General features: G+C 38.3%; 1 protein-coding gene across 1 annotated transcript in view; it reads right to left on the reverse strand.

Annotated features, from left to right (window-relative positions):
- Positions 1–26,237, reverse strand: part of EXOC4 (exocyst complex component 4) — an 837,065-nt gene that overhangs the window by 409,056 nt on the left and 401,772 nt on the right. Inside the window, exon 10 of the mRNA XM_027101893.1 lies at positions 19,454–19,550. Within this exon, the coding sequence (XP_026957694.1) occupies positions 19,454–19,550 (97 nt within the window). The remainder of the gene's footprint in view (positions 1–19,453; positions 19,551–26,237) is intronic.

Raw genomic sequence — 26,237 nt, forward strand, 5'->3', positions numbered from 1 at the left:
CCTCCAGGTCTTAGTTAGGACATTTCTTCTTTTAGGAGGACTTCCCTGACTCTCAAAGAGGGGCGGGAGTGTTAGGCACATCTGATTTATTCGTATTGGCTTGCACAGGCCCAAGCACATGTACTGGTCTCCCTGAAGCAGTTCAAAGTGCCTAAAGGCAAAGACCATGACTTGATTTCTTCTGAAAGCTCAGACCAGTGCAGACCATTAAAAGATGCATTAAAAACCGCACACATCTCTTGGTTTCAAGTTTTTCCATGGAGGCTCAGTACCATTCAGTTACCCCCAAACATTGATTCCACACTCAACCAAGGCAGGGTCCACACTGATGTCTCAAATAATAGTGCCAACTCTTGTTAGATGAGAGGAAACTAACAAAACACACTCCCCCACAATAATATGCTCAGGAAACTGAAGATCATTTCTGCTTATAACTGTAATTTATATTAAAAGTATAATGACCCTCTATAATGAAAATATATTTTCAAATTTGGAACATCACTGAAATTCAATTGTGTCTGTCAAGCAGGTTGGGATAGATTAATATAGAACTTACAGTGAACTTATAGTGACTGTAATATAGAACTTACAGTGATGTTCAAGATCCATGCTAAAAAAAAATGCTCTTAGTAACAAAATTCTAAGAACTTCTTAATAGCTATGAACGGCAGTCTCTTCTTAGGGGTGAATGTTAATTATGAGCAGAAAGAAATTGATGTCAGTGACTCTTTTGCTGGACTTCATTCATTATCATTAAGTTAATAAGAAGACAGAAGTGATCAGCAGATATGCAGTTGTGATCTATGCAGTTGGCATGACATGTTTTTGTTTCTTTTAAGCATGTCTCAGTTCCTAGAAGAAATGTCATTTTTTTAATAGATCTTTATTGGAGTATAACTGCTTCATAATACTGTGTTAGTTTCTGTTGTACACCTAAGTGAATCAGCCATATGTATACACATGTCCCCATATCCCCTCTCTCTTGAGCCTCCCTCCCACCTTCCCTATCCCACCCCTCTAGGTCATCACAAAGCACCAAGCCAATCTCCCTGTGCTATGCTGCTGCTTCCCACCAGCCAACTATTTTACATTCGGTAGTGTATATATGTCGATGCTACTCTCAGTTCACCCCAGCTTCCCCCTCCCACCCTGTGTCCTCAAGTCCATTCTCTATGTCTACATCTTTTTTCCTGCCCTGCAACTAGGTTCATCAGTACCTTTTTCTTTTTTTTTTTTTTAGATTCCATATATATGCATTAGCATACAGTATTTGTTTTTCTCTTTCCGACTTACTTCATTCTGTATGACAGACTCTAGGTCCATCCACCACCTCACTACAAATGACTCAAAGAAATGTCATTTTAATATCTGCCACTTCTGATGATCTCCTTGGCTGTCTTTGTATCTTCATGGCACATGTTAAGTTATATGAATGAGCTTTTTTTCCCCCTAAATGTCATTTGTTATTTGAAATACTCTTCTGAATTCTTTTCAAGTCCCCAAATCAGAAATTCTCCACCACCACCACCCTCGATTTAATTCCTAAACCTGGAAATCAAAAGTAAAACACAGGTAAATATTATATAAAACTTTGAAAGAAATCACTAAAAAAACTGTACTACATAATTTTACAATATTCTAGTTGGTGTTAACTAATTGGGACATCTTATAGACAGAGTCATGCCTGATTCAATTAGTTCAAGTAACTGTCATTCTTGTTATTTTTGGAAATATTTTCTACTAAAGGTGGAAACATTTTTAAACAGGTAGCTATCTAGAGGCTGCCTATCTTTTTCTTCCATAAGGTTCACTATAGCCCCCACGATGAATTTGTTTAATGTAAATGTGTCTGTAGAGAGAGTAATTCCATCTGTATTCTGCTACCATTTCATTTGCACCATTATTTTAATTAATGGGTCATTCATCATTTTACTAGATCTTTTTTGTATTTCAGGGGGCTACTGTTACCTTCTTAGTGTATGTATTTGGGATTTAAAAATAATTCTCATTATTCCAGTTACATACTTTGGATACTTTTCTACTGTTTCCAATCCCTAATTTCACTATTGTCTCTGCATAGGGAGAAAAGAAAGTAGCATATTCTACGTACTAATATGAAAACCCCCAGAATGTTATCTTTGTCACTAAAGCTTAAAATTCAGCCCTTAATAATTTAAGTGTGGGCAATCTTTCTCCAACTCCTTCCATACTTCAATATAGGAGCCATATATCCTATTACTTTACCATGAATAAGCCCCAAGCAACAGGAAAAAGAGTTGCTGGTCCCAGTACAGAGATAGGAAAGGGGCAGATATTCCACACATTCCCCCCACCCCACCTCAGTCTGCTTTACATAACCAACAGCCTCCAAATGTTAAGGTCTCCCAGACCATTAAAAATGGTAATCCATTTAAACTATCAATTTTCAGTTTCTATGACAACAGCCTCTACAGATATCATTTATCCAGACCTTACTGTGTTTCAAGTACAATTCTAAGTAATTAATTTTGGTACTTTGGCTTGTTTTCTAACAATCCCACTAAGCTAATGGCATTATTCCTACTTTACAAATGAAGAAACTGACGCTTACTGATGCTCAGTTACTAAAATGGGAATGGAACTTAGATGGCTTGACTCCAACACCTGAATCTCAACAGTATTTCTGCCTTCAGGGCTAAACTCACTCACAGCTCTCAGAATTCTAGTGAACTTAAGGCCCTCCTGTAAATTCCTACTAAGGCATATTCTTTCATGCAGGCTTGATGTTTTATAAACCCTTATTCACACATGCATAGAACCAGTGCTGGAATGACAGAGATGGCCCAGTGCACTACTAGATTTCTTATTAAGAAAAAACTCCATATACTAGAAACCCTATTTTACGAGTCCCAAAGGGGAAAAAAACACATGTTATCTACCAGGAAATTCATTTCTTCCCATGACTGCCTATATCTTTCCTGACTAGATTCTTAATTACCTCCTATTCACCCTGACCTAACAAAATTGAATTCCTCCAGCCCTGAATTCTCTTCTGCCCCGGGCACTATGATGCCTTTACTCTCACACCATGCCAGTATAAAGACAAGAGCTCAGAACTGAGAACACCCCAACTCTCACGCATTTCTAGTTTGTTCACTTCAAGTTCTGTGCAGTTCAGAAACAGGGCAGTTGTTTTGAGAGTGACAACAGAAAAATGCTCCAAAAGTTGGGTTTCCTTATTCTTATCTGTCAGGAGAGAGGAAAATGGAGCTACAGAGGGAAGAAAATTCAGCTACACAGGGAAAGGTATTTGCTCAGATTTGGAGAGTTTACAAGCAATGACGGGATGTTTGCAGAGCTGAAGACCCTGGGGGGTGGGGGCGGGGGGAAGATTAGAGAAGGTATTTGCCCTGTTAACCTGCCAGAGGGGAACGAAAGTTCTAAAAGGTAAATGAATGGCTACGTTTGTGTGCAAACGAAACCAAAATAGTACAGAGCAGCCTTGTATACACTTCAAAAAATGACTTTGAGACACAATTTTATAAATGAAAGGGCGTGCTGGTATTAGTGGGCATTTTCAACTGCGACAGGCAAATACACTGAGAAACATTTGATCCTGGTAAAGTGCAGAGTCTTGCCTTGGCCTTTCGGAAAAAAAATTTCTGAAAGCTGGGTTATGGTTTTGGATTCCAAACCAATTCCATGTAATAGAGAATCTGAAAGTATAGTATCTGCCTACACATATAAAACATTATTATTGTTAATATTAATGTTTTCCTTCCTCTCTGAAGTTTCCATAGAAGACACCCTCGGGCCCATCCAAATCTACAGGAAACACTACGTACAACTGGTCCATGATAGATGCAAATATATCACTTCAGGTTTCACTACTCTTAAAGGACACAATCTCACTCATTTTGCTCTCTTCCTAAAATTTACTCTAATTAGAAAATTAGAAAATAGTAAGCATTGTTATTTATAGTTTTAAATTTGTCAAGTTTCTTTGCCCTGGAGACTTTTACTCCTTGGTTTTCTTCTTTTCAACCAGGAAAAGCAGAGTTACTGTTTAAGTCCAAAAAGGGTCCACTTTCATATAGTGCCTGGCCTGTGAGTTTTTAAGATAATGTCACAAAAGCTATTTTTATCTTTATATCTGTAAGTGAAAATCAGGATTATGAATGAGAGTTTGGAGAACGGAGGGACAGTCAAAATTCTAATTAAAAAAAGTAAAAATAGGGCTTCCCTGGTGGTGCAGTTGTTGAGAGTCCTCCTGCCGATGCAGGGGACACGGGTTCGTGCCCTGGTCCGGGAAGATCCCACATGCTGCGGAACGGTTAGGCCCGTGAGCCATGGCCACTGAGCCTGCGTGTCCGGAGCCTGTGCTCCGCAACGGGAGAGGCCACGGCAGTGAGAGGACCGCGTACTGCAATAAAAAACAAAAACAAAAACAAAAAAAACTAAAAATAGGCAATTGCTCTGAGGCCAACAGACAATGAGGCATTGAAGGCCATTGGTTCTGGGGCTGCTTTTCCCTTGTCGGCCGCCACCCTGTCTCCACTTCTCTCTTGCTACGTCTCCTTCCTGAACCCTCTCTCACTCTTCCCCCACTGTTCCCCCTTCTCTCTGCATCCATGTCACTCTTTTCTTTCTCTTTAATTTCCCTTTGTTACTTTCCACTCCTCCCATTGCTCCATTCCCTCTAAGTGGCTTGAATGCAACTGCAATGTTTTTGGGTTTTTTTAAAAACAATTGTTGTGTTTATTAAAAAAGTGCTACAATCTCTATATTATGTTAAAGACAAATTTAATAGCTTATATTTCTCTACGAACAAAAAAAGAAAAACCTGCATTTTACCCATATGTAGCCTTCAATTTCTTTGGGAGTAATCAGAAGAAGAAACTCTCCACCATGTCCCACTTATCTTCATTAAAGATACACTGTACCTTTAGGCTGTTTGTGAATGTAATCACAATTCACTCCCTCCCCATACATATACATTTCACAAAATACATCCTTATATTCTGAGTACTTATGCTGGTAGCTTTTCATCTACACTAAGACTATTAACTGTGGATGCCATAGGGAGAATGGCAGTTATAAACCATCAACGTTATAGCCAAATTACCCAGAAAAGGAAACCAACCAGTTCTTCTGTTTATCTCTAAGCTAATAAAGAGAACTGACTTACCAAATAACATCTGCCTACTAGAGTTTTGGAGTTACAAAGTAAGGTCCTTGTGGGCAATTCTGGTATCAGACAGAAGTCCTCAGAGTAATATTTAAAATCATCCTATTCAGTGAACAAGCAATCTGTATCTTCATATGATGGTTTAATGCTATGAGGCTAAATCATACTATAAGTGATCCAAAGCCTACTTCTATTAGAGTCAACAATCCCTTTCTTATGATAATGCAATAATTTTTCAGACTAATGAATCATGATGTTTTTCTGAAAATGTTCAATTCAAAACAAACACAGAATCTGTAGTGCTAAGAGACTATAGGTGTTGATTTTTTAATCATTTTGTTTTAATTTTTGGAAGATATATCATACTTTTCCTCAACATTTATTCAAGTTTGAATGAAAAGTTCCTGCTTCAGTTCAGAGTTTCGATCTTCTTTGGCCGTGATGTGTTCCTTGGCCGAAACCCTAAACAGACTAAGTCTCCACGCACGCTGTCAATCATCGACATCAAATGCTGGGAGTGAGGAGAAAGCGACTTTTTATTACAGAACTCTGAGGCCCTCTTTGGGGAGAAAAAGGGGGAAATGTGGTGAATGACTTCCTTCACTTTTCCTTCTTTCTCACATGGGGAGTACTTAGAACATATTCAAAGAAATTTTTATGGTCATAATAATTAAATCAGCAAAGAAACACCCTCTCTTCTTTTTTTCTTGCTTTGGGGACACGTAAGAAACGTCCACTCCAGAAATCAAATGGACCAATCTCAATACTAAGAAAGCTTTATTCATAAGCTAAAATGAGAAACTTCTTCCTACCGTAGGATAAAACAACATAGAAAATAAGAATATGACTCCTGGCTTTTCTCCCTCTTTGAATTTCTTGTACTACAGTTATTTTACATATTAGAGTCAATTCCCCCAAACAGTAAATATCCAGCAGGGTAGGTTATTCATTATATTTATGATAAGAAAACTATTCCCGACTTGGGGTCCAACACAGTATCAGAAGTCGGCCAGAATTATTAGTATAAAATCTTAATATAAGACTCACTTCCCTGTTCCAAGGCATAATTACTGTAGTAAGAGACCTTGAAATGGCCACTCCATTAGTTTTAAGTGGTATTAATCAGGATTTATAATTTCGATCCTGTGTAACAACACACAGACACAAACACTGACCGGGTAAAGCTTTGGCTCTTTCTCTAAGAAATTACCAATTTGAAGATTAAAAATATGACTAAGTAGTCTTAAAGGGCACACTTTTCATTCTAGAAAGGACATAAGCAACCTCAAGTTGCTGCCAGTGTGAGAAACAACTGAGCTTAAAGCTCCATTTCACAAATTAACTTCTGGCTGCATTTTAACTTCAAGACTTTTTTTTCCTTCACAGTGCCAGGAATACATTCCAGAGCCAATGTTCTCAAGTGAAAACATACAGTATTTAGACAAGCAGTAATTCGCTAGTAATGTTTCCACATAATTATTTCACACACGATTGCTAATCACGCCACGTGAGGGAAATCTCTAAGCCAGGGAATATATCTTGGCCATAAAATTAAATTATCAAACTGATAAATAAAGGAAAAACGGTCCAATAAAAGACTCATTCTAAGCTGGTTCAGAGTATTAAAAAAGTCTGTTTTAGATACTTACAAAAGGGTAGCAATCTGGAACATTACCAAATCTTAGAAATATAAACACTTCCTTTCTCTTATCCCTGAAATGTTTAGCTGAAATTATTTTTCCCCAAAGTAGTGATACAATATTCAATAATTCCCCAGTCACTTACCATCAAACCTCTAAGGACTAAGGTCTTAAAAAATTATTTCATGAGGTCAGTTCCAATAGTTTCCCCACCAAACCACATTCTCGCTCTTAATACCCTCTCAGGCCACTAATGGGCAGCGAGGGAGGTAGGTTAGAGCAACACCAGAGCTTCTGAGGGCATCCTCTTGCTGAGAAGCAAGGCATTACACTCAAAGCACCTCCACTTCCCACCTCTTGCTCAAAAGGAAAGGCACAGAAGGTGGTGATTCACAGTTATTAGTGAGGTTCACACAGAGGAAAGCCAGAGAAACACTCAGAGCGGGCACACCTCTCCCTGCCTTCTTCAGAAACACAAATGAGCATGGAAGAAGTCAAGTGATAAATAATCTTTAGTGGTAAAAAAGTAATGCTTCACACATGGCAGTATCTGGCAGAGCATGTTACAGAGCCAGCTCGTGAAAGGCTTAGCTATGAAATTAATTCCAGTTGGCTGGATATGAACCCTGTCACATATATTGAAAACTAGATGAAACATAACTAAACATAATGATAAAGAGCAATGAAAGTGGCGCTGGAAAAGTAATCATGAAGCTTCAGGCTTGTTTAATGATTTTGTCAATATCTGGAGAGGAGGAATTCCAGGGAACCAGAAGAAACCTCAGGGGGAGTTTTGCAAACCTTAGGAAGAAATTATACAAAGGGTTTGACAATATCAGTATTTTTTAAAAGGAGAGAGGGTACTATTTTAAAATAATAAGCTCAAGAAAATGCTAAGCTAAATTTTAAACCTTAAAATTATTTTCCTTTATGAGTGGTATACTGAGACTTACACCACGACAAAAAAAGTCCACTCAATATTCACTGCAATTCACCACAGAGAAAAATCACTCATTTCTTTCTCTTCCTGATATTTAAGGCAGGCGATGGAAAGCACAGGTATATTAAGAGAAATGAATTAAGAAAAATTAAATACTTCTATTGCTTTCCTTTCATAAATTGTTTCTGGTATTGTTTTCCCACAACTTCAAGGTTTTAACTGCTCCTCAAGCAAAATAACAGTTGACTTTTGAACAACCCGGGCTTGAACGGTGCGGGTCCACGTACACATGGATGCTTTTCAATAGTAAATACTACGGTACTAAATGGCCTGAGGATGGCTGGATCCCAGAAGGCAGAGGAACCTGGATACAGAGAGCTGACTGTGAGTTACAGGCGGATTAAACTCCACATTGTTGAAGGGTCAGCTGTGTTCAACCAGCTGTTCACATTCTTTTTAGAAAAGTATAAACACTAAATGAGCAAGTGAATTTTAAAAATCTGAAGAAGAATGGATATATGTATAACTGAATCATTTTGCTGTATACCTGAACTAACACAATATTGCAAATCAACCATACTCCAATATAAAATAAAAATTAAATTTTTAAAAATTAATGAAGTTTCTGAATCAAACTGCTAATCATTTACTCAAACTTTTCCAAATAAACATATAGATGTGTCGACTCTTCCTCATATAAGAGTTAGGGTTAGCAAGATGATACAAACAAATGGTCTGGGTATGTTAGAATTGCTTTCCTCTCCTCTTAGGGCTCCTACTCTATCATGCTGCTTTAAAATAAGGAACAAGGAATGTACCATATACATTAAGAGATATATGCGTTTAAAGTCAATTTGTAATAGCAATATGAAGACTAGAATATTTGAGAATATGATACTTGTCATATCTCACTGAAAAAAACAAGAGCTCACAATGGCAGGAGTCACTGGAGAAATAATGTAATGCCACGAAACACATGGAAATGCATGCTTTCCAGAAGATAATGCCAACAGAGAATGTTCATAAAGAAGCTATTCCTGTAAGTAGCACAACGGTTCTTGAAAGTTTTCATTTCACTTCATATCAAGATTCAAAGCTAATAGGGAGATCACAATGTTCTATTCTAAAAACACCCAAGTGCTAATTCTTTCTTGCAATAGAGACATCCCTCATCTGTGTACAGAAATTTTCTTTCACATAAATTAAATTTTATTTTAAATACGCTTGAAAATTTACCTTGGGTAAATTTATATAATAAAAATTCTTAAGTTATGCAAATAATTACACCTAATTAACCAGTTAAATTCATAAAGTTTTCTTCTAAGTCAGCCCAACTATTTTCAGATGCTTATCTTTTAGAAGCAGAACTAAGAGAAGGGTATAGTGATGAGACTAGGCCACCAGGACAAAGCACTCTGAGGTTCTGCTCTTGACCTGGCCTGCAATGTCTCTGGGACCCAGAGCTAGTCATATTGTGTCTTTTACTCTTCATTCTTTTTTAAACAGAAAAATCCTTTTTTCTAAGCCAGCAGGAGAATTATGGTTATGAACTACTTCCGTGGAAGAGCCCTAGAGCCTGAGAAACCTCATATTCTAAGGGTTTTGAATAGAGGCACACCCTTGAAATACAGAGTAGGAGGTAAGGGCTCTGGGGTACTTTTGCCTGGGCTTTAATCCTGGCCCTTCTATTTGCAATAGGGTGATCTTGGTCAAAACACATCAACTCTCTAGGCCTCAGGTTCCTTACCTATAAAATAAGGATAATAATAATCCCTACCACATAGAGTTGCAGTGAAGAATGAATTAGATATATAGGTTAAAGCATTTAAAACATAGCTGGGGATATCACTAGGGCTCAATAATTTTAGTTATTTTTATTATCATTTACTTGAGACCTTTACGATACACAAGCAGATTGCAAAAGTGATACCCAGAACGTATGCTTAGATGATCAATTTCATCCCACATTACCCTAACATTCCTAGAATTCAGAATGTTTCAAAACGATTATTTACTCTTTTATATATAACCTGAAATACAAGGATCCAAGATGTATACTCATTATTCTTTCTGGGTACAAGTAGGAAACAATATTAGTGTTCCAGAAATGCAATGTTTGCATGGCATCAAACTTTTGGTGGCAAACTGGATGTGAGCAATGCTACCAAAATCACTAGGACTGCATCAATAAACTGACTCCTTAGGACTTCAGTAAGTTTTCTTGGAGTTTGCTGTGATAACGAGCATAGCCAGCATTGATGCCTTCCCTCAAGTAATTCAATCATGTTTGTTTGGGAGAGACTTTGAGTTATCTTAGGGACAGTCAAACACCACCTTTCTCAGGATATGCTAATATATGTAAATTACAGAGGGGCTTCCTGATTGCATTAGAAATGCATCTGTCTTCCCCTTCTTGTCTGCGCAGAGGGCATGCCACAGGCTTCATCACAACCAAATGCAAACTTCTTCTAGGCTGGGGTTGCTAATTATATTTAGAAGAACAACTGGTTTCTTTCTCAGTAGTTATTCACTATCCATCAAATAATATCTGAAACAAGTGTAGCACATATAAACATGTTTCATCCAACCCCCAGGTAAATCCCTATGTGGATGTTTAATACAAGAATGGGTTTGGTAGAGAGTCTAAAAGACTGAGAAGAAACTAAAAGGAAAAGTAAATTGAAAATTTAGAAATATCAAGGCCTATTTTTCAGAGAAAGTAGAAAAAAGGAAATGAGATATAACTAATATTTGGAAGAAAAAATATCTAGTTCCCAGCAGTGCAGTTCACTTAAATTGCTAGAAAGCTTTCAAAATGGCAGCAGAGGCTCCCTTCCTCTCCCCAGTCCAAACTATGAATAAAACTTCCTGCAGACTCTCCAAAGCCTATAACAAAATGCTCCTAACATTTACATCTGTAATGGTTTTTCTCCTCGAGAAAAGAGAAAATATGGGGAAATAAAAATTTTGACAGCCTTTGTGATGTTCAGTAAGTTGGAAGGATGTTTGCAAACTTCAAACCTGAGAGACTTGTTGTCGCACCTTTTCTGACAGGCGACTTTAAACAAATGTCTCACATAGGAAGTACCTGTGGTGTGTGTGCTTGGGTTTGGGGAGGGGAGGAGAGAAAGCGCTTTATGTGCTGTCATGGGAAATTATCGGTCTACCTTAAGGAGTTTTACAGATGATCATTTTAAATCAAACACAGGCAGCCTCTCAGCTAACAAAAGCACTAAAGATAGCAAAAGAGGTGACTTTCTCTCTGCTTCATCCTCATCTCTACAATGACCTAAATAAGAATAAGTTCTCCTTAAATAACTTTACCACAAAACATATTTGGAAATTTTATAATTTATCTCTGGATATCAAATAGATATCCAAGCAAAGATCTTAAGTTTGGGCTTCCCTGGTGGCGCAGTGGTTCAGAGTCCGCCTGCCGATGCAGGAGACACAGGTTCGTGCCCCGGTCCGGGAGGATCCCACGTGTTGTGGAGCGGCTGGGCCTGTGAGCCATGGATGCTGAGCCTGTGCGTCTGGAGCCTGTGCTCCGCAGCGGGAGAGGCCACAACAGTGAGAGGCCCGCATACCGCAAAAAAAAAACAAAAAAAACAAAAAAAACTTAAGTTTGAATACAATGCAACTCCCTTTCTCATCCTTATTCTGCTCCTTCTTCCCAAACATCACTAGTAATTGTAGATGTTACCATTTTCCCACGATAAGGCAGTTATTTTTCTATTCTAACATTTTCACTGGGTGTGGGTATATTAATTTCAAAATAAGACTGTGTCCTGCCCTGAGCCATCCCAAGATGATGTGTTAAGTGCTATAATGAAAATATGTCTGAAGCAAGATAACTTAAAAAATTCAAAAGGAAATCTCAAAAAATTCAAAAGGAAACTCAACTCACATCTTGCAAGGGCGGGTGAGTGTAAGACCAGTGAAAGTTCATAGAGAAGACCAGACATGACTGAATCTGAAACAATAAAGTGTATGCCAGATAATGAAAATGAGTAGAAGGTTGGCATGGGTGGGTAGATTTTGGATAGAAATAAATAAATGTGGGTAATAGCATGACAGACCTAGGGAAAGGAAAGGTCTAGTGAGGGTCTAAAGTATAAAAGGTGAGTGTAAGAGCTGTACGGATAAGGTCAAGAAGGACTTATACTCTACAAAAAGTCATTCCGACTGCAGTAGCAGACAACAGGAAATCACAAAGAAGAGGGAAGCAGCACAATCATTCTGGTAGAGGCATGGAAGACAGATTAGAGAAGTTTAAGTGTGGAGTAATGGGAACCAATTAGAAAGCTGAGAGAGTAAAGCAATGGCAACAGGTGTGGGAAGGAGAGAATGGATATGAGACATAATTACGAAGCAGAAGTGACAAAAAATGAATGACAGTGCATGAGTCAGGTAAGGAGGATAAGAGCTTTCTAAGTGGATGCCAAGATTTTTTTGGTCACCGAAAGAGCTGGAGGCATCCATCTCTCAGGACAGGCAATAAAGGAAGATTAGAAGCAGAAGAAGATTTGGCATAGGACGTAGGTATGCATAGGGGAGTAGAGGTTGGGGATGGAAAATTTAGACAGATAATTATTAGTAGTTCAGTTTTAGACCCGAACCTGCTTCATGGACCTTTGGAGACAGTTCAGTTTGGAGATACCGTTTTGAAAGTTATAGCTGAAAATACTGAATGGGTGAGATAATGGCAGAGTAAGCAAAGAAGAGTCTAGGAAGGCTCCGTGGAGAACATGTGTTGTGTGAGCAGGCAGAGAGAAGGGAAACTTAACAAGCCTGAGAACGATGATCTGAAGAGGAACAAGAGGCCAGAGACGGTGGTGACAGAGAAGCAAAGAAGGAAAAGATTGAAATACAAAAGCAGGATCAGTTGTGTAAAACAGTAATGAAATCAGGTAAGACAAGGCTGAAAAATACCCTTGAGATTTGGCATTGAGACGGTGACGGGTCTGGGTCAAGAGTGTGCAAATGAATGGGCAGGGAGGGAAAGAATTGAAGAGCACAGCATATACCTGAACAGCTCAGTAGTAAGGAAACAGGAAACTTAAGTGATAGGCTGGGGATGGGGGCGGGGGTGTGTGTGATATGCAGGATTAAGAAAAGAGATTTTATAAAATGGGAGAGGTTGAGCATATCTATGGGTCCCAGGGAAGAAGCCAGTAGGGAGGAAATGACTGAAGACAGAGAAGTGATAGGAGCTAACAAAAAGAACAAGATCCCAGAGGGCATGGAGGGAAATGGGACTAAGGCTAGAGGAGAAACTGCCTCTGAAAAAGGAAAGGCCACACAAAGAGATGTACCTCTACAACAAATAAATGCCTAAGAGTAAATAGGAAAAATTAAGGAAATTTAGCACTGGTGGGATAATGGACTTCTTTGTCACGGATCTTCTTCTATTCTCAAATTACTACAATGCTTTAATAAGGAACAAAGGCAAGGACCATGTCTGGCACACATGAATCGCTCAATAAATATTTGTTGAAAAAAAGGAGTAAATGAATAAAAAGTAATTAACAGAAAAATATGATTAAATTGAAGAATTTTCCATGAAATTTCAGTTTATCAAGTACATTCAACTAGTGAATGTCGGGAGTTGCATCTTGAAAAATCAACACATCAATCAAAAATATGTAAAAGAGAAAATGTAATGAATTAAGGCTTATAAAGAATAGGGCTTCCAACTTTCAGAGGAGGATGTTGGGTCCTTTTTATTCTTCAGTGAAATCCTCATTTCAATTTTCTTGAAAGCTTCAAAATAAGAAAGAAGTGTAGATTCGCTCAGATGCATTTTTGAGCACCGATGCACCTCTATCACACCCGCTCAGCATTTCTAATTTCACTTGAAAGAATCGATTTAGTAGCCTCTTTTCATACAATTTTCTTTGCTATCCTTATTTCCACTCTGACATTTAAAAAATAAATAAAATACGCAAACGAGATATTGATGGCTTTGCTGATGCCAGCACCCCAAGCACACTGGGCACAGCAGGAGAGCTGCCCGGGGGTGGCAGGTATCTCTGCTGACAGGGAGTTCTCGTGGCCACAGGACAGGCTGCAGATGGATTAAAACTCAGAAAACAAAGTGGCTATGACAAACGTGACTGGACAGAATACACTATATTCTAATAACCGAGTTGCTAAAGTGAAGGCAATGAATAACGGTAATTGACAATAAGCTCAAGATAGTATAAAGAGGTTAAATACACGTATCTTTTAATAAGCAAGAATTAAAATGCAAGACTCCAAGACCTACTAAAAGAATACTTAATATCGATCAAGTTTATTTTGTGCTTTTAAAACTTGCCTACCCGCTTGCCAATGACTCATTTGCTCGAAACATTTTTACTGACTGTCCGTTATGGACCAGAACCACATGATTTACCTCCTCTCTACAGTTATGGTAGAGCCTCTCAGCTGGGCCTCAGCCTGCTCATTGCTTGCTGTGATATTCCTACGTATTAATATTTGCCTAAGAATGCTGACTTAAGTTGCCAACTATCTTTCTGTGAGAAAGATAATTCTTAATTCTGGGTTATATGACTTTTTACTTTTCTTAGTGTTGAAATTCTTGTTCTTTATTAAAACTGGCAAATTATGTTGGTTCTAATTATTTTTTCACTGACTGATTCATAAATCCCAAAGTCTGGGAAATACAGAGTCAATTAATTTTATCTTCCCAGGCTTTTACTTCCAAGGACACAGTATATATTCATTATCTAAGGAGTCTGGCTTCTGGGCACCCTGGCTCACCACCTAGCCCACCCAGCTAGACCACGCCCCAGCTGTCCCCACAATCTCTTACTTGCGTGGGTGGCTCCTTGGTCCCACAAGATAGGAAAGCAAAAGATTTCTTGAAAAGTTGTTTTGAAGGAGTTTAAATTGTAAGCAGGTCTTCGGACCATAAAATCCTAAAAAGTTCTCATTTACTCCAAAACAGTAATTAAATATTGTGTTTTTATAACTGCAAATTTCAGTGGTATACTGGTACAGTGACTGACATAAAGAAACCAACTACTGCTACTACTTCCAAAAAGATGGTAACTGACACAGACATAATGTTACACCAAAGAAGCCAGACACCAAAGAGGACTTATTGTAGTATTCCATTCAGATGAAGTTCAAGCAAAACCCATCTATCTACAACCAAAGAAATAAGAACAATGACTACCTACGAGAGATGGCTATCAACTGTCAATAGGAGGAAATCTTCTGGGGCACCGCAAATGATCTATATCAGTGTTTCATATATTGACCTCGGTCATGGTTACATTTTGGGACACATATGTAAAAATGCATACAAATATATGAAAATATATATGTAAGGATTTGGACACATTAATGTATTAGGTTGGCCGAAAAGTTAGTTCTGGTTTTTCTGTAAGATGTTCAGAAAAACCTGAATGACCTTTTTGGCCAACCCAATATGTCATATCCCAATAAGAATGAAAAAGAAAAAAAAAAGAAGATTAGCTTTCAAAATATTTACAGATTTTGAATTCATAGAGCCCAATTAAGTAAAATACTTCAATATTCTTTCACTAAGGAGCAATATCCAAGAAACTTTCTGGCATTTTACACCTTTTTCTTCTTCCTACGTGTCAAATACTTTCTTACCTATTTACAAGGTGGTAGCTTACAGGAATAGGCTTTAAAGAATACTCAATGAGTTTAATAATAATAATCACTAAGTAATTAAAATTCTCCCAGGAGTACTGAAAACTACTCACTCAAGGACATCAAAAACTCCAGTATCTATTTCAATTCCAAAAGAATAGAAAGGGCAAACCCAGCATTTCCAAGTTCAAAACCAATGCTCTTACCAAAACATTAAATTAAGGTAATTAAAAATTAAACCTTCTCTTATGGTACTTCCACCTTGATTCTTTAAATCTGGTTGTTCTTGCTTCTCTTGCTTGAATCAAAGAACACTCCTCTCTCACTTATTAAATAACAAAGTCTCAAAAAAATACTGTGCTTAGTTTGAGGCTTCTTTTTGTTTGTTTGTTTTGAACTACAAAAGGAAAATTAAAAGGGTTTCTTGACCATGAAATGGAAAATATTTCACTTGCTGTACGACGTGTTTAAAAAAATATAGTAGGCGGTATTAATAATTAAATGTTCAAATGACAATTACTGAATGTAATTGTCAAAGGATTTCTTGAAAAGTTGTTTTGAAGGAGTTTAAATTGTAAGCAGGTCTTCGGACCATAAAATCCGAAAGTTGATAATGACCAAGCAAGAACCCTATAACAAAGTATGCAAAGCAGAAATAAGAGAACAAAATGGATGCGGGGAGGGGGTGTTTTCTGAGAAGCAAAGGAAAGGGTAAAATAAAATACAGAGAAACAGTGTAGAGCCAACACCCAGAAGGAATATAAGTTATTAAAGGGAGAGACCACGTTTTTCCTCTAGGTATTCCTATGTTATTTTTGACACCAAATTACATTATCAATTTAGGTTTCAAAATCAGATGTAAATGGGCCTCCAGCTGGACGGAAACCTATTTCATTGAACGCTGAATAAGCATATATTGGCTACTGCAGTCCAAGACAAATACATGTTCAGAATACATAAAAAGCAACACACCGATGATGTAAACATTTTGCTCTGAAAGGAATCTCCTCTACAGTCTTTCATATGTACGCTTCCAATAATTTTAATTGATCATTAGAAAATTTAATTCATAATGAGAAGAAAATCTGCAACCAGAATATCAGCTTAAATCTAGGTCAAAATCATGGCAGCAGTCATGATGATTTTAGGTTTACTTGAAAATATAGTTTTAGTCCCATATTAGCTTTACAGCAGAAGCAAGCATGCCTTCTTTTTGCCTTAAGAGTCACTGTAAGGGTTAACTTATAATCACATGTACCAGTTACTGGCACAAGGGAAAAAAAAGGAAAATACAAAAACAGGAGCAGAGAAGAAAAAAAGACAGACAGTAGAAGGAACTCCATTGTAGAGACTCTAATAATTGCTCTATGTACAGTCATGGTCTGAGTGTCTCTCTTACTCTGTGTCAGAAAGAAGAAAGTCAAAGCTGTAATGACACAGCCTTGGTCAACTAGGCCTTGACCTGGTCAGTGATAATCATGAGCACTAAACTGAAACATAAAAAAGGAATCCAAATGAGCAGGATTGGAAGAAACACTTCCATCCAGAGTTCTGAAGCTGCAGAGTATATTATAGAGAATTCCAATCATATATTTAAAGAATGTTGACCTCACAATTCAGCATCTTGTTAACGGCATCTTTTGATTAAGCATCTCTAGGAACGATACTGTCTTCCAAGGAAAACTTTCCTATTTTTGAATTGCCTGACTCATTAGAAAATTCTCATTATGTAGGGTCAAATCTCTCTACCATCCAACCAACTAACTAGCTCTAATCCAGATTTAGAAAACAACAAAAAACAAAACCACTTTATTTCTTTTAAGTGGCACATATATTTGAAATTAGATATCAAATCCTCTGTTTTTCACTAAGATTTTCAGTTCTTCCTCCTGTTTCTCATAAGGACCGTCCTACCCTTTTCTGCTAACTAGACTGGCTTCTCTTACCTCTCTTCACATTGTTGCTGAAATGTGCATTGACATGTTGGCTGGAACCGTGACTGACCCTCCAATTTACTCCATTAATATAAAATTGCCAGTTAGTTGCAATCAGTGTTCGGGCATATATCACACAACATATTTTGAAAATACAAAAGTAAGAGAAAGCTTAGAAAAAAAATTTATAACCTCCAAACGTTACTTAGTTTGAAGACTAAAAGCATTTAACATTTATTATATAAATTCCAAAGCAGTGACCCAAATGTGGGGTTTGAAATCTAAATATACCGCCACTCAAGTGCTTCACAGCCCTTCACAGGTCAAACAGTCTGAAAAGATAGCAATATTTTTCGTAATTCTGAGGACAAGGAAAAAACCATTGTTTCATAAAAATGCGATAAGGCAGCAAAATTTCCTCCCATGCGTGAATAATGTATGACCTACAATGTTATTTGCTAGACTGTCTAATCACCAGCATCTTTCAAAATGTCTATATAAGCTTTAGCTCATTAAGAACAAACATGTATCGGTATAAAAATATCACATACCTGTGAACACTCAGACTAATATTCTGCCAAATGCCAATGCACACATCAAACTGCCATGGGTGGGCCAACTTTTGTGCATTTCTCAAGGATAAAAAATATTCGGAAAAGAAATACAGAATTACTTCACTCTATGACATTCATGCTAACTCCAATAATCAAAAACACACACGCACGCTATCTACCTATCAATCTATCTACCTAGGTAGATAAATATTACTATTAATCTATCTACCTACGTGATTAATTATAAATTAATTATAAATTAATTAATATTATATTGTATGTCTGTGTCCCCAAAGTACCCTTTTTTGTTGTACTCAAAAACACATAACATGTAATTTGGGCTTCCCTGGTGGTGCAGTGATTAAGAATCCGCCTGCCAATGCAGGGGACATGGGTTCGAGCCCTGGTCGGGGAAGATCCCACATGCTGTGGAGCAACTGAGCCTGTGCGCCACAACTACTGAGCCTGCGCTCTAGAGCCCACGAGCCACAACTACTGAGCTCATGAGCCTAGAGCCCGTGCTCCACAACAAGAGAAGCCACCACAATGAGAAGCCCACGCACCGCAACTAAGAGCAGCCCCCGCTCGCCGCAACTAGAGAAAGCCCGTGTGCAGCAACAAAGACCCAACGCAGCCATAATGAATAAATTTTAAAAAACACACACATGTAATTTACCATTTCTTAACCTTTTTCAGGTGTACAATACAGAAGTGTGAACTATATGCACATTACTGTGTAACATCTGTAGGACTTTCTCATCTTATAAAACTGACACTTGAGATCCACTGAATAACCACACCCCTTCCCTGCGCCCCCCGCAAAAGTATCTTTTTAAAGGTATTCAGGGCTTAGAAGGTTTTTAAATGGAAGTAGCACAGATTCTTATTTTCTTAAATCACAGTATCACAACAAACTGAGCATTTTAATAGATTTCATTCTCATCACTAACAAGTTTTATCCTTCAATATATAAAACCACATATTTGATTGATATTAATGCCTTTCAGTTTTTGTAAATCATATTTGTTCAGAGACCTGCCAGTTCTCAAAGGATATCTGAGTCATGAGTTTAAAACAGACAGATCATGGTGCTGCTCTTTTTTCCTGTAAAGGGCCAGTAAGTAAATATTTTAGGCTGTGTGAGGCATAGGGATTCTGCTGCAAATATTCAACTCTGCAACTAGAGCCCCCAAACTGTTATGGGCAATACATAAATGGATGAGCCTAACTCTGGAAGTAAAAATTTATTTAGAAAAACAAGGGACAGGCTAAATTTCTCCTGTGGGCCATAGTTTGCCAACCCCTGAAATAGTTAAGGGATAGTGACAAGGAACAGGACAGGGACAGGGAGTAGTTAAGAAAGAAAATCAAATAAATGTATCTATGAATAGTTACTCCTGAAACCAAGTAGCTACTTAGTAGGGTTGACATTAATTTTTCTATTGACGAACTTTGATTGTGAGGTCCTATAAAATGGAAAAAGTTCTTTTTATGACTTGTTTTAATGCTGACTGACCTACTGGCATTCAGTACATTAGCATACATAATGAAAATATTGATCTTCAGTAAGTACATAGGATTTGACTTACCTTAATAATGGATGGAATATGACAGTAATATTTCTGGCTCCAGGTTTGCAGACAAATTTTGTTCCTCCACCTTCAATTAAGTTGTCATCAGGACCCCCTTTCAGAAAAAAAATAAAAGAGAGATTAGCTTATCAGAACTTTTGCAAAGAAATAAGCCTATCAGATGTATGTTACACTATCACAAGGAAGATCATCTTTGAAAACAGCTGCCTTTAATATTTACAAAATTATTTTATTTTGAATGACTTGATTCAGTCTTCCTCATTAAATAAGCAATGGATTTGCATTTTCACTCTGGAGTGAGAACATGGAAGCACAGTAAGAATAACTATATTTAAAGAAACAATGCAAGGGTACAACCCAGTTAAGGCTAAAATTTTGATCTCTAATCACCACTGTCAACCTTGTACAGCACGGCACATGAAAACTTCAGGGGAGGGCTTCCCTAGTGGCGCAGTGGTTGAGAGTCCGCCTGCCGATGCAGGGGACGCGGGTTTGTGCCCCGGTCCGGGAAGATCCCACGTGCCGCGGAGCGGCTGGGCCCGTGAGCCATGGCCGCTGAGCCTGCGCTCCGCAACGGGAGAGGCCACAGCAGTGAGAGGCCCGCGTAACACAAAAAAAAACAAAAAAACTTCAGGGTGAGGAAGAAGTGCCGTTCAGGCTTGTCTAGGGCTCGAAAGGTTGCAGCAGAGGCCCACATGCACCTAACCAAGCATACTTCATCAAATCCAAGACCTCACTAATTGTAAGATACACTATCGTTGTAAGTAACACTAAGAAAAAAAAATCCCGCTAACTAAAGTATACAATGCTTCCTTATTATTTGGAATCTTTTTTTTTCTTTTATTGAAAAGTTCTTTACAGCTTAAATATACAGAACTAGGTTAAATAATTCATAAATAAGTAAATTTAAGGATTTATTAAGGTTTTTAAGATAAAGAGGTATTTAGCCAAAATCTCTCATACACGTATAATAAGGAAACCTAAGAAAAGTGAGTTGGTTAAGGTGTTCTTAAAACTAGTTAATATTCAGAGTGCAGCTCTTCTGAATGGCTCAGACTTGTCGCTATCTTTGTTTTCTAAACAATTTCACTAAGTGGATTTCTTGAAGGAGTACATCCAGTATTTTACTCCAAGCTGCTGATACCGATTCTGCAAGGTTTAATGTTGACATGTTCTTGATACTATTAGAAGGTTTAAAGAGAAGGTGTTCTTACAACAACCAAGATTAATACTCTTTCGTCAAATGGTCCTTAAGAGGTTCGCTAATTGAAATACTGATGGGTCATGATGTGAAGAATAACCACTCAGCTCACACGTACTGAGGCAAAAACAACTCATTATGACTATCTTCCGGTCGATAGCCATTAAGATGTCACTGATTTAAGATATATCCTAATTTCAGAGTTTAGAACGTGACAAATGTACATCCTGGGGTGTTGGGAGAAATGCTCCCCCGCCCCCCGCCTTCATGTTTCTATGCATTAGGATGAAGCTCAATTAAAGTAATCCCTGGCCTCTGTCCATCTTTTACCCACTCAAGGGAAGTGAACTAACTCCTTTGGTAAAATTGAGAAGAAAAAGCGGGGCATGCAGAGCTCAGCAACCCCCTTATTCCACTTGAGAAACCAGAATGCCTGTACAAAGTCAGCATTGTCTCACCAAGTTTAGCAATGAAGGTCCTACCTTGTCAGAGAAGGATAAAGTGGTCCAGTACCTTCTGTAAGTAAGTAAATTTGTCTAATTTTGATTTTCAGTCAGCAAACTCATCTGGCTCTCTTAACTAGGCTACATCCTTCAGTCTAGCTTATATCAACATAAAAGTGGTATTTCATCTTCCATTTACTTACTTATATTATTTCATAATAGTGTCAGAACTCTGACAGGAAAGGTAGATGCTATTTAATAGACTTTCTCAAAACCCTAACAATCTACACTTACAATACTGCATTTATTTTTGCTAAATTAAAGTTTCTTTTTAATTATAGTTCTCTGCATGATACCAAACATAAATCTCACCTGATATATTATCTGCCTTAATGGTCTCTGAGGTATCTTGGAAATTGACTGATAAAAACATGTGAAGCTTTAGAAATCCATAGCCTGGATCATCAAGACTTCCCAGAGGCATCAGAGTCTAGACAAATCCCACTTGGCTCAGTCGTTTCCACCAACTAATCAAAGGATGGCTTTTCTTAAGAAAAACAGAAACTGTAATGGCATGTACAGCTCTAGATTCAAAATCATGAGCTGTTTGTTCTCATTTGGAAAAAAATCCTCTTGTATTATTATATTTGCATTGGAGATATCAGCGTTCTGCTAAGTCAGTGATTTTTGCTCAGTTAAAAGGAAAGCGAAAGGAGAGCATCAACACTACAACAGGCGCTACTCCTTTCATAAAAATCTTCCTCAAAAGGTCACATGGTATGGTTACAAACAAAAAATAAAGCATAAAAATAACTTCTTTACTAACACTTCTCTTCCTAAGATCGTAAAATCGAGTCAGAACTGAATCACCAAGGAAACGTGCACATGTGTCCAAGAAATCAGGTTATATTCTGCACTCCAGGAACAACATAAATGACTTCCTACAAAATACATAAATCTACACACAAGAAATAATGCACTTTACCTACTCAATATGAGCACATCCTTAAAGGACAGATATGAGCTGGACTGCATGGTCTCTAATGGCTTCTAAAAATGCTGAAGTTTTCTGATTTTAGATACTCAATAATTAAATACAGGCCTGTCTACCCCAGCTCCAAACTCGCATCTTCATGCACACTGAACACACTGCATGCATGACCACCTCAATGCCTTGGTCCACACTGGACTCTATCTGGGGAGACCTCTCCGCTCCTACCATTCCTTTAGGGCCCAGGTCTACACCTAAACTGTCAAGTGCCCCTCTCCCAATGTCCAAAACTCCATTAACAGTGACTTTATGAAATAAACCATATAACCTTAACATAGGTCTTTTCTGTTACTGTCACTTGTTTTCTAGTTCTTATGTAACCTTCTCCCCACTTGGAATGTAACATCCCAGAAAGTACTTATAAAAATATATATATTTGGTGAATGAATGAAGGAAGAAACGATGACCTAACTCAGTAGAATGTTATTAGAATTAGATGAGAAACTATATGTGCAAGTCCTTGGTGAACTGCCAAGAACCTAACAAATGTCAGTAATGCTCTCTGTATCCCTAAAGGCTTACAGCTAGTAGATGTGCTTCGTCAACTTTTGTTGATGACAATCACATGGGGAACACAGATAACAAAAAATAAAGATGCAAAATACCAAAAATAAGGCACAACAGCCACTAGAAATGTCAGTGGGAGGAAGATTTGGCTGTGAAAATAAAGGCATGATGACAACGCATCAAGCTGGAAACTAATAGTTTCATTTGTTCTAAATCTGTGTTAGCTACATACAGGCTACTACCGAGTCACACAGTACGGTTAAACTAATTAAAAAGTAAAGATTGGGGCTTCCCTGGTGACGCAGTGGTTGGGAGTCCGCCTGCTGATGCAGGGGACGCGGGTTCGTGCCCCGGTCCGGGAAGAGCCCACATGCCGCTGAGCGGCTGGGCCCGTGAGCCATGGCTGCTGAGCCTGCGCGTCCGGAACCTGTGCTCCGCAACGGGAGAGGCCACGACAGTGAGAGGCCCGTGTACCGCAAAAAAAAGTAAAGATTAGGCAGACTTATTAAAAAAAAAAAAAAAAAAAAGAAAAGAAAAATTCCCCTTCCTACCTCAACCTACAACCAAAATTCCATCTACAGGAACCTTGTATGCTTTTCCAAGCCCATTACCAAGCGCCATCAACACTGCATTTGATGCAATTTCCTCTTCACAGACTAAGTCCAAATCTAGCTATAACTAAATTACTAATAAACAGCACCAACCCAGTGAAAACAGTGCTTGAAAATAAAGATGTCAGGACCACAAGTAAAGGTCATGGCCAAAGACTGTATGGTCTGCGAGTCTCCATCCTCTGAGGTTTATTCTAGCTTTTCAATATTCTGCATGAGAAACAAAACTCGCCCCTCCTCACAGGCCTTCCGTTAATCGAGTAATCTGGGAGCTGCCGTCATGAATGTTCTTAGGGAACATGTTGCTCAATCCTGAGAAGATCAGGGAATGGGCCGGTGCAGCTCCCTCCCCTTCATTCATTATGCTCACAGTAATCCCTGCTGTCCCAGGCCAGGTGACAGGCACCAGAGAAAATGCTGAAGGATGATGGATGGCTGGAAAGAAAGGGGAACTGACAGCCATATTACAAGTAGAATATATATTGTTCAGAAAGGAGGGGACAAAATGCTCCAGTCATATTTCCTGGTCCTAACAAGGAGCACGATGGCTGACGGGCTCCCTCAGGTGACTGGCAAAAGGCACCAGGGCCACCCAGTGACTGTGGGGATGACAGCATCTTAGTGCGCACAGCCTGACCCTTCTTTCAGAATTTATTTACTTATAAGTCATTAGCTCCTAAACTTATATATTCCTTGATTCTTCCCAGCTAGAATTTGATGTAGTTTATAATTAACATAGTCATGTTAATAAAACACACAAAAAAACCCAAAGTCTCAGAAAGAAATGGAAAGGAATGTTCTCCCTGAGAGGACTACATACCGTACAGTGGGAAGAATGAAAAAGATTTGTGTCAGACCCCGGATCTCTATTTATTAGTAGTATAAGTATGATAAAAATATTTAAATTCTCTGAGTCTCAACTTTCCCATTTATAAAACACAGATTGCAATAAACTCTTTCAGAGACTTGTGGTGATGTTTAGGTAAGATAACGTACTCCAGGGCATTCAGTACAGAATTTGACACATGGTACATCTCAAATAAATGACTGTCTACTTTTTCCCTTTAGAATTACCAAGCAGTTAAGGATCTAAATGATCTCTCTCTCTCTCTCTCTCTCCCGCTCTCTCTCTCTCTCTCTCTCTCTCTCTCTCTCACACACACACACATCATTGGAACATAAACTGAAAAAACAGAAGGTTCAAATTCAAAAAATGTTATACTTGCTACTTTAGGCAACATCATACTAGTCAATATCATTAGTGAGACCAATTAAAACACTTTTGTCTTATTTTAGGGTCAATAGAATTGCAGTGAAATTTTTAAAAATTGCTGAGAATACTTAGAGCCTGACAACAGGAAATTAGTCTTTCTCTTAATTTTTCAGTTAAAAATAATCAATATTAAATGTATAAATGTTAAAATTACGCATGCTCTGTGCCAAGAGCTTAGATGAAAATAGTATAGAATTTGATGGCCACTTTTGTTGAACCACAGAAAGCAGTATGCCTCATCTGACATTTTTAATGTGTTCTGGATGTAAAGTTGGCCTTTCCACATAAAAAAGAACCACAGTGAAGGTGAACTTTTTTTTTCTAACATCTTTATTGGAGTATAATTGCTTTACAATGGTATGCTAGTTTCTGCTATATAACAAAGTGAATCAGCTATACATATACATATATCCCCATATCCCCTCCCTCTTGCGTTTCCCTCCCACCCTCCCTATCTCACCCCTCCAGGTGGTCACAAAGCACGGAGCTGATCTCCCTGTGCTATGTGGCTGCTTCCCACTAGCTAGCTATTTTACATTTGGTAGTGTATATGTTCATGCCGCTCTCTCACTTCGTCCCAGCTTACCTATCCCCCTCCCTGTGTCATCAAGTCCATTCTCTACATCTGTGTCTTTATTCCTGTCCTGCCCCTAGGTTCCTTAGAACCTTTTTTTTTTTTAGATTCCATGTATATTTGTTAGCATACGGTATTTGTTTTTCTCTTACTTCACTCTGTATGACAGTCTCTAGGTCCATCCACCTCACTACAAATAACTCAATTTCATTTCTTTTTTTTTTTTTAAATCAATTTTATTTATTTTTGGTTGCGTTGGGTCTCTGTTGCTGTGCGCGGGCTTTCTCTAGTTGCGGAGAGCGGGGGCTACTCTTTGTTGCGGTGCGCGGGCTTCTCATTGCAGTGGCTTCTCTTGTTGTGGAGCATGGGCTCTAGGTGCACAGGCTTCAGCAGTTGTGGCTCGCGGGCTCTAGAGCACAGGCTCAGTAATTGTGGCACATGGGCTTAGTTGTTCCACGGCATGCGGGGTCTTCCAGGACCAGGGCTTGAACCCGTGTCCCCTGCATTGGCAGGCAGATTCTTAACCACTGTGCCACCAGGGAAGTCCAATTTCGTTTCTTTTTATGGCCGAGTAGTACTCCATTGAATATATGTGCCACATCTTCTTTATCCATTCACCTGTCGACGGACACTTAGGTGGCTTCCATGTCCTGGCTATTGTAAATAGTGCTGCAATGAACACTGCGGTACGTGACTCTTTGAATTATGGTTTTCCACATAAAAAAGAACCACAGTGAAGGTGAACTTTTTTTTTGATTAAAGTATAAATAATTTACAATGTTGTGTTAGTTTGAAGTGTACAAAGTGATTCAGTTATATATATATATTCTTTTTCAGATTCTTTTCTATTATAGGTTATTACAAGCTGAGTATAGTCCCTTGTGCTATACAGTACATCCTTGCTGTTTACCTATTTTATACATAGTAATGTGTATCTGTTAATCCCAAACTCCTAATTTATCCCCTTGCCCCTCACCCCCACTATCCCCTTTGGTAACCATAAGTTTGTTTTCTCTGTTGGTGAGTCTATTTCTGATTTGTAAATAAGTTCATCTGCATAATTTTTTTAGAGTCTACATATAAGTGATATCATACGATATTTGTCTTTGACTTACTTCACT

Source organism: Aethalodelphis obliquidens, unplaced genomic scaffold (genome assembly GCF_003676395.1).
Source record: "Aethalodelphis obliquidens isolate GAN/ISIS:26980383/991018 unplaced genomic scaffold, ASM367639v1 scaffold5, whole genome shotgun sequence".
Taxonomy (NCBI): Eukaryota; Metazoa; Chordata; class Mammalia; order Artiodactyla; family Delphinidae; genus Aethalodelphis; species Aethalodelphis obliquidens.